Raw genomic sequence first — 19,957 nt, forward strand, 5'->3', positions numbered from 1 at the left:
GTATAGGTTTATGGATTATAGTAATTCTAATGTTTGGATAAGAACAAAACGTACAACACGTGATACCTCTGTACAATATATGCACGGGAAAGATGTTTTTGCTGCTACAGATGGCCACTTCTCAGTTGGCAAAGTGGGTATGTTGGCCCCTGCTCTGACCCTTGGACCCCCTCCTTCTAATTTTTTTCCGCGTGACTGCCCCCCCCTTGAGTCTAGACCAGGCCAGCTGTGGAACAACGGACCCCATTGTCTTCTGCTATATGAAACTGTTATGTAAGAAACAAGACAAGGAGTGAGATCACCATCTACCCAGCCAGTTCATACCCGCCTGCTCGCAGCTCACGCCTCGCTGGCCGAGTCACGGATTTATATGTGTGGAATGAAGGCAGGACACAGAGAGGTGGATGTGGCAGTGAAGGGAAGTCAAGAGAGAACTCCAGCTCTGGATCTGAGAAGGTGTACGCACTCGGAACAAACTGCAGTGTAAACAAACAACTGAACAGATTATGAGGGGATTTGAAGAGCAAAACCAGAACAGATCCTCAAATTATCGGTCAGAAAATCTGTCTGCGGTTACATTACTCTCGAGAGACAAAAATTATTTTAATACATTTAATAGTGCACTTTGATTAACCTGTACAGAAATAATATTAATAAAAAAGATAAAACATTTGTTCAGTTCTGTAGCACAAAGCTTAACATTTACAATAAAATAAAATAAAATGGTATAATACAAAACAAACATATATCTGAGGTATAAATATATTTGTTTTAAATTAACTGTCATTGTCATGGGTTATTATTTGGCAGAGACACAGTTAAGGTATGAGCACTTGTGATATGAACAATGACTTAATTAATCATACAACTCAACATGACAAATGCGAGCCCTCAGATTGAAGCGTGAAGAGTGTTATGTATGACGAAGAAGGTCAACTTTGTTAGGAGGACCCAAATCTCTTGCTTCTTTTAAACACTGACAAAACAGTACACAGAGAGAAACTTACACAAAGATATTTTTCCTTCCTTTTGAAATCACACAAACATTCAATCTGCCCTCTTCTTTACAGTAAAACCTGTAAAATCCCCACCTTTATAAAAGGACCTTTTGTTTTTTCTCTCTTTACTTGTCATATTTTCTCTTATAGGAACAGCCAGAGGTTTATGTTGCAGGGTTAGAAGAGTTTTTTTCTGTTTTCATGTACATCAAAACAACTGTGAAATCAATATTGTTCTTGTTTCCACAAATGTATACAAGTGAAGTCAGCTTACAACAATCTCAAAGAAATGGGAATAGACTGTGCTCTTAAAAACACGTTTAACTTTTCTTTTTTTTTTATAGTGAGGAAAAGCTTAAGATGGGCTTTTCTTTCAGCTTTTTACATATTTGGTCCATTATATCTGTTGGTCTCCTGTAGAATATGTAATGTTTCCTGTCTCCAACACTGGGCCATGCTCACAAACAGTGTCATAAAAAGTCTGGTCTTAAAAGTCACTGAATAAATCTTTTTTTGCACTATACTACACTAATTTTGCCCATGTATCTTCCTATCTCTGTATCAATCGAATGGCACATTAACTAAATTTGAATTCTTTTTGAAGGAATGATCTATTTACATGTTCGTAAACAAGGCCCATTTTGGATTGTTCTTTTCTTTTTGGTGAGCCAGCCACCGACTCTCATCTGTCTCTGCCCTCCTCTACTGAAACCCTAAAACCCTCTTTGCTACCAGCCACCTTGCATCTCACAATATCCTATCTATTGTCTCTACTCAGTCTGCATATTACCGGCACATTCACATCTTTCCTCACTCATGAATTCATCAATCAAATGACCATAATATTGTCTACTAGTCTGTGCTTTGCTGTAACAGAAACCACCGACCATTAGTGTGAACAGAATACTGTATGTACACATTATGCTGCAACTGGAAACCAGTGCAAGGAATATGTATCTATTAAGCTTTTGTTGTACTGAACACTCATGCACACACAGAGACACACACACACACACACACACACACACACACACATACACACACTCACACTTTGAATCCCCTCGCTTCTCAGAAGCAATAGCACCCCTTGGCTAAAGTTTAACCTCACATCCTGTATCAGCGACGTCATGTTCTTTGGCCCAGAAAAATGTTTGTGTGATATGGCAGTACACGAAGAGCCTCCAAATAACAGTTTCAAAGGATAACATCAGTCTGTTGTGATATAATCAGAGCAAAATAAGTCCTTCAATCCAGGATCCAGGGTTTGTCCTTTAAATGTGTGTATAAAGTGGCTTGGACTCGGTCTAGCTCTTTGTTGGAATGGGTGGAATGAGTCATTTCAAATCCACAGTTGGATCCAAAAACAGTCTGACGAAGTTGTTGAGACTGTTGTTGCCCAAATTGCACGCTGCTTTCTCATTTGTCCATGGGTGCAGTGAATGAGTCACGTATCCGCGCCACCTCGGCAGCACACAAGTGTCCATACAGTTTATTGTACCACTCTGGGAAACGACCCCTGAATAAAAAAGGAGATACACAGTTTTAGCAAATTTTGTGTAATTTAATTATCAGCTAAATAACTTTGATTGACTAGTAGAATCCCCAAGGTTTTCTCCCTCCTGTCAGTTATTTACTCACCTGCAGTCAACCCTGGAAATGTGTGTGAGTCGGGATTTGTTGGCTCCGCAGGGCTCAATAAAGTAGCGTGAAGTGAGGACATTAGCCCGAATGCCCACCACTGGTGCCCCTTCATGGTCCACAGATGTGCACACAAATGCACACGCTCCCTTTGGCAGATCTGTTAGCCATGTTCTGGTTGAAAGAGTAAAGAGAGTTTGGATTAAAAACATTAAATCAGAGGAAAATGAAAAAAAAGAAGACAAAAAGAGAAGTAATTTAGACAAGGAAGAAGAGAAAGAAAATAGTCTACCTGAGCACCAAGTGATCTCGCGTGGGATGTGGAGCCATGGTGTTCCTAACATACTGGTAGACCTCCGTCCTCTCGTCCAGGGTCTCCACTACCCGACATTCAAGCAGGTCCTCGTCCCAGTGGCCCTGCTCCCGCAGCAGCCGTGTCAGGACCTCCTCAGGACTTGCTGGCACCTCCACAGTCACTTTCCACAGCCGTAGTGGAAAACCATCATGCACCTGGAGAAACAGACGGAAAGATGTAATTACTTAACATGCTGTTCTTTTAAATATTTTTGGTGGAATTTTATGCGAGGAAATTAGGGACGAAAGTAATTACATGTAACAAATGTCCTCGTCCCAACATGAACCGGAGATCTTTTGGTTCATGGTTGCAATTTGGATACATTTTTTATTGGGGAACCAAAGTGTGAGTAATAATTTTGTTTTATTATTTCTCTCCATATAATTGTATTGTTTCACACTTCTTATGGCTAAATGATTGATAAAATACATTTTTATCCAAATTGGTCACAGTGTGAGATCATGTTATTTTTCAGTACTTACTTACCACTTTTGAGAGTGGGCTATAAAGGATGAACATATATTAAATTCAAGTGTCTTATGCAAGTGTTTGGAAGCATCCTGATAATCATATCAGTCATATTTACAGGAATTAGTCGTGGTAATTAAGCCATAATTTTATGAACAACAGTCGGGCTCTGTTTCAAAACCCTGCATTGCCCTTTAGCCAAGTCAGCTGCTTCGTTCTGTCATCAGATGATAAAGAAAACACATTCTCTCTGCCTTGTGACTCTCGAACTGGAGAAAAGATAAACCTCATACAGAGGCCTTGCACATCAGACACAGGAAATGTAGGCCTGGGATAATGGTGAGGTTGCGTATGAATGTACAAGTGTGTGTGTGACAAGCTGATGTCATTCTGGGAAACAGTCCAGGGATGGGATAGGAATGAGAAGCCAAGGGCCTGGATGGTTTCACACGGATGTGTTTCTATACAGGAAACCCGAACTGCTGGTTTTCCATTAGATATTTAGAGAACCAGAAGAGAGGGAAAGGCGGACAGAGAGAGGGAGGGAAAAGACGGGAAACAGATAGTTGAAAAGATAGTGCGTGTTTAATGGATGGCGGCTTGTTTACACTCTGAAGACAGATTGACTGATGATCTGTTTTTACTTTTGTTAATGAATCTTTCATGAATCTCATTACTTTTGCTTAATGGCATTTTATCATTGTATTCACTTTCTGTCACAAACCCATTGAAAGTCACATATGTTGAATGAATGATGTGTGAAAATACTAGAAAGAACTGATAAGTAAGCAGGCTTACCTTCCTGTAGGCCAGCTCAGCGTGCTCGGGAGTGGAGCAGCTGTCATAACCTTTGAACTTGTCCTTAGCGTCTTTGAGGAGGGCGTCCAGGCTTTCCTGTAAGTAGGCCCTGTAGCCTCCTTGGCTGGCCTCTTCACCCACGAGCTCCTCCAAGCGTTGCGGCAGCAGAGCCTGCTCCACATACGAGTTCCTGCAGCGATTCATTTCCTCTGGGATCTGGTGGAAAAGGAGGATGATGAGAGTCAGAACCTTTATTCACACTATAAATTACGTTTCTGTTGAGTTGCTAGAGGCCATAAGCAGCCACAGTGTGTGAGGATTCAATGTGTTTGATTTGGCTCTGCTTCCTGAAAATTATCGGTAAGTTTCAACAATATTTTTCCAACCCAGGACATAAAAAAGGAGTAATTAGACTAACAAATAAGATAAGAGTCCTCAGCACTGTCTCTATGTCTCATGTTTATCTTTCTGCCAGACATATCCACTATTACACTAATTCCTGGGAAATTCAATTAAGCATAACTTGTACAAGCAGGCAAAATAATTAAATATCAAAACAACGGTGGCCCTGAGAGCTCAACGCACAGCCGCTTAATCAATCAAACAGACAAAATAGAAGCAAATTAAGAAAACATCTTCACCAATTTGATGACACGTAAGCAGCATTTAGAAAACGCACGACAAATACAGATAACAGTTTCCTGAGGACACTTAAAAGAGATGAACACATCTGGACATCGCATCACAATGTTAAAATAAACCAAAAACTCTGTGTTGTATTGTCTTACTTTGCAGTGCGTTTGTGTTTGTTGTCAAATTGATGAAGATGTTACTTAATTAGCTTTTTTTTCTATTTGCATGTGTTTTCTTAAGTTGCCGTGCGTGAGCTCTGAGGGCCACCGTAGGAAGAACACCACATGCTATTTCCATCTTCTTGTTTGCCACGCTCACTCATTCTTTCTTTATCTCTGTATCGCTTCCTTTTTCTCTCTGTCTGTTTGTACATGCCATCTTTCTAGTTTAATTGAATACTAACAATATTACTGTCTAAGAAAAGGCTTGTTGAAATGGAAGCAAATTACGGTCTGTCATTTCATACGTCATCTCCCTTTTTATGAACCTCCATTAGCAAACAGAAATCTAATTAAAACAAAATAATTCAAGAGGTAATTGGGTTTGTTTGTTGTGTGATGCAACCATGACAGGAAGCCAGGAAGTTCTCCCGCAATCTAATAAGGCTTTGAACAATAATGACCCACAGTACGCAGCCTTTTAGCATTTACTGTAGCATGTCAGACAAGACTGCGCTGGGCAGAGCACGTTTTAGGCCAAATTGGATTGAAATTTGATTCGTAATCGCGTAGTTTGCTGATTATTTCCTGTTTATCCAGTCAATTGCTCTCCTTGTGGATGCACAGAACCATACAGGCAGAGATGAATTCATCTGTGTGGGTTTTGTACAGTTATGCTGTATTTGAGCTTCATGCACAGAAGCTTGAGTTGGGTGTTGAGTGTACACAGAGACACAAAGTTAAGTCAAGAGCTGTATAACAAGGGAATTTAAAACAGTAGTTGGCACATTTACTTTATGTAATCATAACACTGTGTGAGCAAATGACAGCTTGGAATGGATAAACGAGTTATGTAACTTGGGCTATGTTTGTTTATAGGACAAACACTGGGACGCAAGGTGTTTGGTAATGACATGGTACAGTGAGCTGGAGGTGACATTCATACTGTATTAAACACTCTTTGATTGACGATGCCTTTATATGTGACACTGTAAGTTTTTCATTGTCAAACTACTTTAAGTACATTTTCAGCTTTGGTGTTGTTAAGCACTGACCCGAAAGAGTTTCCTGCACTCCTGGATCATGTGTGCCAGGCCATGAGTGGCAGCCAGGTTCTCATTCAGGTCTCTCTGGTCTGGCTTTCCCAGTGTCTGCTTCCTGTTCATCACCCTATGACAGAGGAAGAGGAGAGGGGAAAAAAAGGAAGAGAAGTGGACACAGAAAGATTAGTAACAACATCCATCATCCAGACAGTAGGTGTAAAAAGAAGAAGTGGCAGAGGTTGAAGGTGAAAAGAAAGAGTGTTTTACTGTTTATACCTGATTAACTCTTTTCAAGCTTTGACAAATGTGGAGCAAAATATGTTTCTTTCTTAATTAGGTAAAGATGTTTATGTAACCATTCTATTTCCTGTGTCTCTCTCCCTTCCTCCTCTCACAAGCTTTGCTCTCTTCCCTTTTCTTCTCTGTCGTCCATCTACAATATCCTGCTTTTTTGTTTCTTTAGAGTGGCCGTTTCCTGTTTTCACAATGTACAGCATATTGCATGTTACGTAAGATGCCCCCACACTGACTATGATCAATATAAAGGCAATTATTTAATCTAATGAACTGATTCCAATACACACACACACACACACACACACACACACACACACACACACACACACACACACACACACACACACACACACACACACACACACACACACACACACACACCTTGGTGAGGAGCTCTCCTTGCGACGTAGGGTGTTGAGGTGGAAGAGGGATGGGGCCAAACAGACAGCCAGGTTGGTGGGGGTCATCTGGTTCTCAGCCACGCTGGCGGTCACGTCGCTCAGCAGACACAGAAGCGTTCGCAGTGCCTCTCGGTTCTCATCGGGCAGCAGCAGCACGGCAGCACGCGCTGCCTGAAGACGGAGCTCTTTAGGCATGTCTGGAGAGGAAGAGGGAAGATGTCATGGCTCTTTTTCAATATTACGCAGAAAATGACTAATAACAACAATCTTGCTACATGTCATCTTTTCAGTGTTCGATGGTTTACACAGGAAGGAGTTTCTGTCGGGCCTCCCTTTCCCCTGCCTGGAATGAGTTATGAAGGGATCTGTGTCGACTTCAGTGGGTTATATAAGCCTGTATGTGTGTGTCTGCTGTGCGCTTCATGCTTCATACTTCATACTTCATGCACAGGACTGGTTTTGTTTCACCTTATGTAAACAGTTCCTAATGTTGCCATTACAATCATAATGTAACAGAACTGGAGAGGATGTCCATGTTAACAGTGAGTTAGGGAAGGATGAGACAATACTATTGCAATGTGGGTTTAAGGTGTCACATCTATCACCTCATTCCGCAGGTATTTCCTGCACTCATCTTGTTTTTGTACGATTTCATAATTTCTTGCTCTACAGCAGACAAGCATCCACAGCTCCAAAACAATACCATCTTCTTTGTTTCAACACACAACCCTCTCACAGATGAGTACATGTCTCATGTATGTATGCAAGATTTTGTGTTTATGCTTGAAATGTACGTGTGTTTGTGTATTCTTACACTGATAGATCTGGAGGAAGGTCTCAGACAGCTTGCTAGTAAGCAGGGGTTCTGGCAAATCTCTGAAGTACTGCTTCAGCATGTCTGCAACATCATAGGCTGATTGGCCCTCGTAATTGAGTCCTCCACCATCTGCACCGCTAGCCTCGTTCATCTGACGCAGAGCTTGGATACGAGATTTAACTCCTGATTTCCTAAAAAGACCCACCTGAAGACAGAGAGAAAAAATTACATCATGAATGGAAAGTTAGCTTTGAACTTTCAATCCCTTATTACTCTCAGTATAACACTGAATACAATATTTGATCTTATCATTAGGGCGTATCAAAAACAATTCATGTTCCCAAAGAAAACAGAAAAAACTCTTTTGAAGCTTTGAGGGTTATATTGGGGGGAAAAAATCTTGACTTATCCCCAAAATCAAGAGCTTAAAGTCAATACAGTTACATCACAACAGATCCTGTTGACTGTATTTGCATAAAGCTCCCATGAAGCCCTGTAGGCATTCTTGTACTGGAAGTTGTGTAGGACCTCATCAGTGGCCTTTTAAGGCTGCACAAAATGGCAAGGTTGGGGAGGAAAAGGCCATTGGCCTGTCCAGCCTGAATACTTTCCATGAGCTTTCACAACTTCCAAACAGAGGCGCCTTGTCCTGCTTTGAAAGGGACACCATCATTCTCTTTTCTGTTTTGCCCTCCATTAATAGCTATTTTCTCCCTTTCCCCTCTTTTTTATGTACACACGCACTCTTATCTTAATCTTTCGTACTGTCTCTGGATTAAACAGACAGACACAGGCAACTTAACACATGCACACTTTGACTCTATCCAGGCCTCCTTGTTTCAATGTATGTGTGACAGAGAGAAGAGAAAAGGGGAGAAAGACAGAAACTGTATACACACACTGACTGAGAGGGTATCACACCTTTTCCGATTTACTGCTCCGTCTTACGTAACATCCCTCGGAAAAAATTTTTGGATGAATATTTGACTGAATGCAGAAGTTTTAGCTAAGATGTTATGTAACTTAACTTAAGCACCTCAAAGCAGGTTTTTTTCTCTTAAGCCGGGCTCAGACTAAAGGAGTTTTGGGCCAATTTATCCCTGATTCACCCCTCCTGTCAATCGGAGGGGAAATCTGGTCTGGGACCTTGGTCGGTACCAACGTTCAGTTTACTGATCCAATCTTAAACCTACTGAGCGGCTTGCAATCGGACCCACCCCAATAATTTCAAACATGTTTGATATTTAAGATTTAAAATCTGACTAATTACGTCATTACTGTCCAAGCTGGATGACAATACCCATTAACAGGGGTTAGACCCTTTTCAGGGGTGCTCTAGCAGAAATTGCCTAAGCAATTTTAACACAGGACAGACATACACAGGATTTTAAAACTGTCCATCTATGAGTGTTTATTTGTGTATTAAATGTTACCTGGTCAAGACATTGGTTGCGTAAGTAGCGCATGGCTTGCTGAATACCCTGAGGGAGGGGTTGGCCTGTCCGCTGGACGATGACTTGCAGTGGCACACCGAACACATTCCTGTCTTTGTAGTCGCGTACCTTGATCCGCTTCATAAACTTTGGCACAGCCCTGTAACATAGACACATAGAAAAGTAGGTCATCAATACCTGCTACGTGAAATACTGACAGGAACAGGAGTCTTGATTTTCTCTGAAAAGGTTGACAATGTGATGTGGCTGCATTAGTTCCTACCCATTACTGGTGTATGAATAAAGATTTGGCTTGATTCTGTGCTACAAAAGGTCCATGCAGAAGCTACTTTTTTAATAAACAGCAACACATCATACAGTAATCAGGATTTAACAACTCTGTAAACAAAAAACCCTACTTACATTACAGATTTTGACTCACAAGATGGATTTGTTCACAATCTCTGACACGGTTATCCATTTAGTCCAGATTTAATAAAAAACACTTCATCCCCAGTCAAATTGCTACAGTTGCAGCTTGTCTACCTAAGTGTGTGTGTTTATGAGTACTTTATGTGTGTGCATGGAGGAAACCAAGCCTCTGCAGAAGCCTGTCTCCAGGTTTATGAGAGGGGTGGATAAACAGGACCAGGGGAGAATAGCAGGGGGGGCAGTGGGATGTTCGCCAGGGTGTCAAAAGGGGAGGGGATCCCACTGCTTTATACATCCACACAATGAGTCTGTCTCACTATTTTTTCACTGTGTGTGTGCACGTGCACTTGGGTGCATGCGAACAGCAAGTCTATAACCACAAACCCAGTTGAAACATCCAACTCTGACTGTTTCACAAGAATGTGCCCACAAGTTTATGGCTGTCAGCCTGCTCCAGCCTGTCATAAGACTGTCATAACACTTTCTATTTCTGTCCAAGGAAGGTGTGATTTTGATGTGATTTTTCACTTTTAGTTAATTTTCTTCATTTGACCTTTAAAAAGTATTGTAAAAATTGCACCAGATGTTACAAAACGGATAATGCTTGGTAATTCCTCATGTTTATTTGGTGAACACTACTACACACATTACTATTTTGACTGTGAAGAATGTCCAGCAATCTGTTGTTTTTAACTTGAATTTAGCTCTTTGTCCCAAGCTGTCCTACTAGTGAATTGTCTGTAAGTCTTTTTGGAGCAACATAACCTTTGAATAAAAATGGTAAATGTAGTAATACAGTGAAAAAGAAAAAGGAGATGGCAAAAGTAAGGTCAGGAGTGACTGCAAGATCTCAATAGCTGAAAGAATGGCACCCAAAAAAATATTGAGTTCAAGATATTGGGTAGATTATCATGAGCAGCAAGTAAATTCCGACCAGCTCTCGAGAATTGAGAGAGAAGGTAATGGTGGAGGGATAATTGTTGAGGGTAGAGCTCTCTGGCCTCCAGCTCTCGTAACACCATGCGTGTGAAATGCCATGATTGCCCTGTTGAGAAAAAGACAATGTACGCCCCTTCCGAGCAATTACGGGCCTGGGAAAAGAATGTGAAACCCAACCTCTGTGGACAGCCGTCACCACACTATACAACAACCTGCAGATGGAGGGGATTTGGAGATGGATGGGACGAAGGGATAGAAGTGGCACGGATGGATGGCTGAATGGAAAATTCAAGGGCGTCATGACACACAATTTGTCAGACCCAGACAGTATTTTACAGGAATTTAGAAAAATCCCTAAGTAAAAAACAATAAATAACCTACTTATAATACATACATTGGGTTGTGCCATATATAAAGCTTCTATTCTCCTCCAGTCCACTCACCAGCTGAAGCCATGTTTGTTTGTAGGGGTGTGCCTCTCCAGCAGAGCAGTCAGCTGCAGCAGAGAGAGCTTCTGGAGGAGATTCATCTGTAGCACAGACTGGCAGCTAATTTGGAGCTGGGCGGAGGCCAAACTGGGCCGATGGGAGTTCTGGAAGCTCGGCCAGCGGAGTTTCTGTGGCCTGGAGAACGGGGTAAGGGAAAGAGAAGAAGGCACAAATGGAGATGTAAGAAGAAGAATGTTGACTGAAACAAAAAAAGCAGTTTAGCTCTTGGAATCTGCGTCATACTTTTGCGAACACAAAAAACTTAGAAAAGAACACAAAGCCACACACAAAGTATTTGTAGTATTATCCCCCCAAGTGATCAGTTTAGGGATTACAGGGATTTATGCACATATCAGTCAACAGATTGTCTAAAAGACTAAAACTCAGGCCGCCCTAATGTAATTCAGCTTTTGGATTCCTGAAGGAACAGAAACAGTCCCCATGGAGACCAAGCAGCATTCCAGAGTATTCAGCACCATTACGTAAGGAGAGATGTCTCAGCGTGTCCCTGCGTTTATCCTTTGCTGTCACTTTCTATAGAAAACTCTTTTTTTGTTGGTACCTCAGTGTTTGTGTTTCTATTGGACTCAGATTTGCTTTGTTGTCCTTGGTTTTTCATGCACAATGTAACAAAAAAAAAGTTTACCAGAAGAAGACATCATAATACTGTTTGGAAGCAACAGTTTGGATAATATTTTTCAATCTTAAAAGATTAGTCAACCCAGATTATAAAAAGTTTATAATGGGAACTGCTTTCTACTTAAAAAACAGTTCAGAGTATCCACAGATAATTTGGTCTGTGGATAATCCAGTGTAGCAGGGACACCATTTTTGGAAACTGCTGCTGATTTTTTTTAAATAACGGGTGGAAGCATGAATATAGATATCTTAATACCATGACATGTGACAAGACATACTGTTTCATAATTTGGGTGAATTGTTAATGGTTATACAGCACTTGGAACAGACCTGCTGGTTCTTGTTAAAGATGCTCCGACACCAGAATCTCTTCTCTCTCTCATCCCCTCCTCTCCGTCGCCCAGCGGGTTTCCTGTGCTGTCTTGGTCACTTCCATTCTCTGTCTCCTCCAATCGGTTCTGCAGAGGAGATGACGGGCATGGTGAGGCTGAGTCCAATGCCGAATCTGAGTCTCCCTCCTCCTCTTCATCCTCCTCCTCCTCCTCCTCTTCACCAGCCACAGCCTCTGACCAGGCGTTAACAAAATGCTGCAGACCACTGACGTGCTGTAGCACTTCCTCCAGTTTGCGCTCATCTCCTTCTTCCTCCTCCACGTCCTCTTCTCTCTCAGTGTAGGGGACGTTGTCATAAAAACTGAGTCGGCTGTCCACAGAGCCTGAAGAGCCACGACAGTGACGTCTACTCTGCCGCCCTCTAAGGATCACAGAGTTGCCATTATCATTTACATTGTTGTTGCGTGAACTCCCGTCCTTCAGGGCTTTGGGGAAAGTTCCGGGCTTGTGACCTTCTGGTAAATAAAAGAAGATCATGCCCTCCTCTTCTTCCTCTTCTTCCTCCTCCACTTGTCGGCCATTGTCTCGAACACTGCAGTTGTTCCTGCGGTTCTGCTCATTAATTGTCATCCCATTACTGGCTTGGCACGGGATGGGCGGGGCAGATTTAGGTAGGGGTGTTGGCTGTCGATCTAAAGCTTGCTGGGGAACACTGAAAGGATCAAAACCCTCTAAATACATTCCTCCTCTCTTACTAGAGCCTGCAGCTGTGCTGTGGCTGCGAGCACGAGTCACTGGGCTTGGTGTGCTCACTGCACTTCCACTGCTAGCTTCAGACTGGCTGCTCCCAGTACTTCCTGTGCTGCCGTTACTGGTCTGAGTGGAGTAGGATACGGAACGATTCCGGTTAAGTGTCATAGTCTGAGTGGGATTGCGATGGTGATTGAGGTTCTGGTTGAGGTTGATACTGGAGATGTCCACACAGTTGAGCCTTCGCAACTTGTCATCATCCAGACCCTCTTTGATGACAGGGCCACTGATTTCTATCTTCCCTCCACTGGTGCTCCCCTTCTTCTTTCTCTTGGAGGAGGTGCCACTGCGGAGCCGTAGACTCTCCATCCTCTTGAGGAAGCTCTTAGCTCGTGAGCGTGTGCTTTTGCCGCCACCATGGTCAAGACTTCCTCCTAGTCCTCCCATGCCTGTTTTCACATCAAAGGTGAACTGTCCGAGTGTCTCCAGAGGTGACGGAGGCAACCCATCAGACAGAGAGTCCTCATTAGCGCATCCGGACCCGCCTGTGCCTGAGGACGAACACATGCTAGCTACAGAGCTGGCACGGGTGGCACCAACGGGTGCAGCTTCATTTGGTAAATGAAGGTTAGCACCGTGGTTTTTCTCCTCTCCTCTTCCTCCACTCCCGCTGCTATGGATGGAGCTGACTTCAGGCTGTTCGCTGAGATCAGTCAGCACACTCTCTGAACTGTTTCCTTCACGGAGGGCAAGCTTGCTTTTCTGGGATGCTTGGTCCTTGGGGAACGGAGGTTGGGTGTCATCTGTGTGCAGTGTGGAGAAAACCTCCAGCTCCTCCATACGGGACCAGCGTTTGCTGTCCCTCTGGAAGGTCCAACGGCCACTGATGGCACAAGGCTCGTCCTCATCTGAGTCCTCGCTCTGGATGAGAAAGAAGGAGGGGATAAGGGAGAGAAAGAAACAGCAAGAAAGGAAGGAAAATAGAGAGGGAGGGAGAGGAACAGTTAGAGAACATTAGGCACTGCTATGTTTTCCATTTCTTCTCCAACATTCCTCACCTTCATCCAGGAAACTTTCTGGACTTATGGAATGTATTCTATAATTGTACTTACTTACTTAAATATACGAATATATGATGGTTTTGAAGCACACAAGAAACTTCAAATCTGTACTTCTAATGAAGTCATGAATTTACTTCTTTTAAGAATTTCTCAGCAGATATATAACATGGAATGTATGTAGCAAAATACAAATTTTGGATAACATTATTATAAATTCATTTCTTGCGGTGAAGCACATATTTTGATGAACCAAAGCTATTCATGGTCAGCTAGTAAACACGTCTCAATCACTTCCTGACTTCATGGACAATACATACACAAGACAAAGAATAAAGAGACCATTACTGAGCCACATATACCACACATCCACCTTCACAAAATGCACACACCTCCCCCAATTTAGTTAATCTATCTCAGGCCCTGGAGGGAGTTCAGGAAATTCCATTATGACCCCCATAGCTCACAATGCAGCCGGCCAGACTAGGGTCATTCCCCCCCACAGTTTTTATCCCCTCTGTCTGTACATATTGTCACTGATACACTGCAACTGTCATTCCCTACTTTCCTTATCCGTGACAGAGATATCCACCCTCACCTTTGTATCCACACACACAAACTGGGCTCAAAGACTTTACAGGTGACTTCTTCCCAGTTTTCAATTACAGTCCCAAATATAAGTCCCATATAACCAAACCACAGACCACAATTTAACCACCACCTTCTCTTCATCTCTTTAAAGCCCTACCTATCATCTGATTTCCCCCAAAAACCTTGAAAACATTCTTGTATATCACCAAATGAAAAGTTTAAGAAGCAATTGAATGGAGAGCATTTTAAACAACAATCAGAACTCTTTCACAAATGACTCGTGCCAGAAAATTAGCACCCCGAATAACAAATTCTAGAAAAATAATCAAATCCACAAAATCTGTGTTCCACTGCTTGTGAGCCAGTGTTCCATTTTTCACTGCTCACATGGGCTCCACATACAGCCTTCATTAATTATATATTTTGCAGTGGAAACATGATGTAATTTCACATAAAAATGAACAAAGGGTGCGATCGATCTCTGCTACACACAGGCCTTTTTTGGGATAACAAGATTTTCGTGACATTTTCGGATTCCGTGGTTGCCTGTTTCTCAAGTTATGTTGTCTGGAATGTGAGATAACAGTAGTATGCTGTTGGTTGTGAATAGAGAGCTGCTGACTGGCCAATAGACCTTCGACCATTTGTCAACATTCTGAAGATAACTTATCTTCAAACCATCAAACCACCAAAACATTCACAGCAACGATAAACACTTTGAACGTCACAGCAGCTGGCAGAATGAAAACTATTTATTATTACAATAAGAGATACAAGGAACAAATCAGAAAGAACAAGAGACACAGAGATGAAGATTTAAGAGGGAGGGAATGTTAAGACACGAGGAGATCAATGCATTCCTAAGCTGTCTAAGTGTGTGTGTGTGCATGTGTGTGTGTGGGGGGGTCGTCCCACAAAAAGATGGCAAATAACCTCTTTGACTCCTCTACCCTTCTCTGTTGACTCCTGAAATGAAAGGTGACACAGAAAAGGTCATCCTAATGAATACCACCACACATGGAACAAGGATGTTACTATGTAGCACTTAAGGCTATTAGGGAATTAAGGTTGATTTGTGTGAAAGGGAACAGTTCTTGTCACAAAGTGACACTGTATGTCTGGCTAGACACTCTAATTTACTTGAAACATGCATGGTCTAAAATTGGAATATTCACAGAATTAGCCTCCTTTCTTTGAAGAGGAAAAACACTTTCCAAGAGGTCAGTTTCCTTGAAGGAAAAGTCTGATGTTGAAGGGTATGTATGTTTTTATGTTATAAAAACGACATAAAAACAGACCATATTGCACACATTCAATGACCCTCACATGCATGATCACAGACAAAACATGTATGGTGGTTTGTTATGCAAGAGTGCCACAAAAGTAGTGTACTAATTCTTTTTATGGTCAACAAGTATGAGGAAGTATCTCAGAGGGAAGGGGAGCATGCCTTCAGTAGGGGGAGGTCTTAGGGAATGCAACCCCTTCATTTAGACATTAAAGCTATCCTCCTTCCCCCTAGGGTCCTCACAACCTACTTCATATAGAAATAAACCCAACAGGTGCCTTCTCATTAAATAAGATGAGAGAAAACACAGCTTTGCCCTGTGGCCAAGAGTGAACTGATGGTTGATATGAGGATACGCAATTGTGGTTGACAAGATGTGCAAAATTGAGTTTCAGAGAGGAGTGGAGTTCATGTATGTGCATGTGCACTTAGACTTACTCGTTTTCTTTGCGGTGATATCTCAAGTCTCATTAGAGCGCACTTGTTGAGGGTGTTCAGTCTCCTGCAAATAGAAAAACACACACACACACATTAAAAACAGGTTACCTTTAAAACAGGCTTTTTAAAAGAATTTAAATATTCCAGTCCCCTAACTTTCCCTAAAGCCTCTCACTGCTCTGACATGGGCAAGAAGATGTATGATAGAAAAAAGGATGAAACAAAATGAAAAAAACAGAAGAGGGGAGGAGAGAGGCAGAGGGGGAGCTTGGGTGGACCCAGGCTGGCTAATGAGCTGCTGAAGGATAATCCCCACATGAGCGGGAAGAGAATGAGAGGGAGACAGCGAGGAGAATGAAATCTGCTGGAGTGGCGACGAAAACCTGGGGAGGGGACAGAAAGCTTATCCCCCCAGCCACCTGGAGAAGGGGCGTGAGGGTGGTGGGGTCCACCCTCTGGAGAGCTCTTAGAGCAGATCATGTAACAATGGAGAGATGAAGGGATGGAAACTGAGGGATAGTTGGGGGCGGTGAAAGGCTAGGAGAAGAGACACTGAGATGATAGCTTCCAGATGTATGAAGGGACACATGCTGTGGTTTATTACTGAAAGTTGGCATTTGATGAAGGAGTCAACTCCATTAAAGTACCATTAACATCCTCCTCATATGCTAATTAATATGCCAGTGCTACCGGCAAGGATGCAATCCCAGCCTCCTCTATTGTTAATTTATTTCATTCTAACTTTGACTGCTATTTAGGCAACAAAATGGATGCCAGAACCTTAAAATAAACAAAGCTTAAATCAATTTCCTCTGTAGTTGTGGATAGGCAGAATGTCTTATATCTCCTAAAACATAAAAAGCAGGACTGAATGTGAAGAGCATTGTGTGACCGTAGAAACCTGCAGTGTGATATGTGCTTTCCAGGATGATACAAAAGACTCTAATGGCTGAAGTAAACACTATCAGCTCCAAAGAGAAGCAGAAAAAACAAAAATAAAGAGAGCAGAGGGTATGGACATAGAAAACCAAATGAGGAGAAGAAAAGTTGCATGGCTCCAAAGTGCTTATCGTGTCATTCTTTCATCTCATTGGCAACTTTCCAAAGCATGTCTCCTTTTGAAGTCATGCCCTCATGGTTTCATTTGGGGGAGAAACAAGAGATAGTGCACAAACGATGAAGACGAAGAATAAGAAGAATTGTGCATAACATCAGAAGAAAGAGAAAGGAAGACGAAAGGGACGGTGTAACTTGTAATCTCACCTGCAGAGAGCCTCAATAGCATCCCGATCGAGGAAGTCATGGTCTCTGGTGACTGAAGAGATATCAATAGGAAACTGTGCATCTAAAGAGAGAGAGAGAGTCAGATTAGTGAGGGGATCGACCTAATAATGATTGGCTCAATGTGTTCAGATAAAACTGAGGATACAATCCCATAGCCCTAAAACACCCACCCGCTCAAACGCCCACCAAGGCCTTCCGTCCCACCTTCTCCCCCATACAGCCTTGATGAAAAGCTAAAAGAGGAAGTGGCGTCTTAGCCGACCAAACAAACACAGCTGCAGCTTTCAGAGCCGGCAGGCAGGGGGGATGTGAAGCACAGAGGGAGTGAACAGGGGACTGATTGAAGAATGACAATAGGTACTCCACCGCTGCTCAGAGCTCCTACTTCCTTTTCTCCTTCTCGTTCTATCTCTCAAGTCTACCTCATTAACAGGATCACTTAATTCACAGAGTCACCACATTAGTAATGGCAAAAGGTTAACATGAGGAATATATCAACACAACATTCAGGAACTAAAGCCTGTTTAGGTATAAGGATGTATGGATGAACACTTTCGTAATTATTTGCTGGAATGTCTTGACCCAACCCAAAAAGGGAATCTTGCATCCAAACCCTCAGGGGCAGTTGTGATAAGAAAATGCTATTCAGGGAAGGCCAGCACCTTTAGCCTACTGTACTCAAACAGGCCTATCAGCCTGCTTATCTTTAGTGGGGCAATAGTCTTGACAGCACAGACAATAGAGATTATCCCACGGATACAAGGGAAGGAAAAATGTGTCATGCATCGGCACAAATTCCAATTCGTGTGGAGACAGCTTCAAGTGACCAACCAGCAAGGCTGTAAAGTCCACACAGTGATTGATTGTGGTTTCCAGTTTGCTTCTATGTTGCTGTCTGTGTGTATGGAAACCGTCTCATCACCTTCGCAGAAACACAATGAGCTTTCCATTCAAATAGGAACCCCTTTCATGGTTTAACAGGAACGAGCAATGAACTGTTGACAAAAGTAGCTTGTCATCATCCTCTAGTTACATAAGGGCAACTGGTATGCCCACGGTATGCCATAGTATAGCTGGAGTGTAAAGAATGTTTGATGTATTTTGGTGAGTGCATATTTAAAACTCAAGGGTCAGGCAAAACATTCTTTCTGGACCATTTATCATTGCATGACTAACTTGAGAGGGTGTAGACAACCTTTTTTGTGTGTTTGTTTTAACAAACTAAGAAAGACCTTTGGTCCTCATAGAGTTACATTATAGTCACAGTATGGTTAATGTTTGGAATATAGACTCTTCTGAGGTTTCTGTGGCATTGCACTGATGCTACGAAAAACCTTCTAACTCCTCAGGAATGTTATGCTGTGTGAGGTGTTCACTAACATGCACACAAGTCTAGATGTTTTTGGTGTTTTGTGTGTTTGAATAAGAACATAGTGTTTTTTTTATATGAGCCAAACATAATCATATCTTATGTACTCATAATTTGGTGGAAGGACTACTACTATCTCATTTTAATGCAAAAAATGAACAAAAACCTCTGCATTTATTTGATCTAAGTTTAATCAAAATTCAAGAGGATGCGTTTCATTAGCTACCTCACATTACTAGAGCTATCTGAACAGATTTCAGTAAAGGTTTTTCAGCTTGAAGAAGTAGAACTTTCAAAAAATACAGATATGATTTCTAACATGGCATTATCATACAACACCAATTCAAATTAAATGTTTTAATGTATTTATTTTCTTTTACTGTCTTTGATATTGTTAGCAGGGTTGGGAGAGTGACTCATTATGGGTCCTTACCTTCATAAAGCTGGGCGTACTGTGGGAACCCTGCAGCCCGGAGCCACGTACAGGCCTCTTTGGCTTCAATCTCTGCAGATGAAAAAATTGGAACAACATATAGATTTGTTAGAGTTGTGAGACACAGCTCAACCCAACCACAAGAACATGTACAGTAAACAAGTGAAACCAAATAGCCTGTGATAACAACATGAATGATTTACAAATCAACACCCTCTTGAGAAAAGCAAATAATGACACTCTCTGAAATATCGACTTTTTAATCCTCACTCAAGTGCAACGTTATTTTTGAGTGATATCCTGGGAGACAAAAGGATAAAGCACAACAACATGCTAGGAGCTTATCAAATGTGAACCCCTTGACCTTATTAGCTATCTCGCACTCGGTCACACTCCTCTCACATGCTTCTAAAGCTAAAGCTCAAAGCATCATTCGTGCAAATTGTGTTAACCCCCTAACACGCAAAGTGTGTGCTGCTTAAGCTCCTTAGGCAGGTATGTTTGTTGTTTTTAATAACATTTCATTATGATGCCTTGAAGATGCTATATTTTTTATTTCTTAGATTAAAAATCTATATTTCAGCGTTAAAATGAAAATGTGTTTTCCCAAATATTAGATTTATGTTACTCCAATGTTCACTTACGCCTTTACAGCAGTCTTTTATGATCTGAAAGTTTCTTCACTGTGTCATAACCTCTGCCATAACTTTAAAAACAAGGTGGGACATTTGGGCTTGTTATGCTAAGTGCCAGACTGAATGTTGAGGTTCACTGTGTGTCAGAGGAGCCAATTATCCGCGGAAGCCCCTTTAGATGACATATGCCAAATGGTTATCCCTGCCTCTTCAATTGCTCCATCACCCCCACAGCCAGCAGT

At 42.0% G+C, this 19,957-nt stretch overlaps 1 protein-coding gene across 3 annotated transcripts in view; it reads right to left on the reverse strand.

Moving 5' to 3' along the window:
* Positions 1 to 599: 599 nt before the first annotated feature.
* Positions 600 to 19,957, reverse strand: part of dlc1 (DLC1 Rho GTPase activating protein) — an 82,818-nt gene continuing 63,460 nt past the window's right edge. For 2 of the 3 annotated variants that reach the window (XM_062429979.1, XM_062429997.1), the window contains exons 5-17: positions 19,081 to 19,152; positions 17,258 to 17,339; positions 15,995 to 16,058; positions 11,868 to 13,540; positions 10,854 to 11,033; positions 9,040 to 9,199; positions 7,604 to 7,811; positions 6,770 to 6,986; positions 6,104 to 6,218; positions 4,258 to 4,473; positions 2,929 to 3,146; positions 2,637 to 2,810; positions 600 to 2,514 (exon numbers count right to left, since the gene is read on the reverse strand). In XM_062429979.1, coding sequence (XP_062285963.1) covers positions 2,415 to 2,514; positions 2,637 to 2,810; positions 2,929 to 3,146; positions 4,258 to 4,473; positions 6,104 to 6,218; positions 6,770 to 6,986; positions 7,604 to 7,811; positions 9,040 to 9,199; positions 10,854 to 11,033; positions 11,868 to 13,540; positions 15,995 to 16,058; positions 17,258 to 17,339; positions 19,081 to 19,152 — 3,479 coding nt within the window. In that variant the 3' untranslated portion in view covers positions 600 to 2,414. Of the gene's footprint in view, positions 2,515 to 2,636; positions 2,811 to 2,928; positions 3,147 to 3,792; positions 3,942 to 4,257; positions 4,474 to 6,103; positions 6,219 to 6,769; positions 6,987 to 7,603; positions 7,812 to 9,039; positions 9,200 to 10,853; positions 11,034 to 11,867; positions 13,541 to 15,994; positions 16,059 to 17,257; positions 17,340 to 19,080; positions 19,153 to 19,957 lie in introns of those variants that run through there. The other variant, XM_062429988.1, reaches the window with a different exon arrangement.

The sequence above is a fragment of the Scomber scombrus genome, chromosome 2 (assembly GCF_963691925.1).
Source record: "Scomber scombrus chromosome 2, fScoSco1.1, whole genome shotgun sequence".
Classification (NCBI taxonomy): domain Eukaryota; kingdom Metazoa; phylum Chordata; class Actinopteri; order Scombriformes; family Scombridae; genus Scomber; species Scomber scombrus.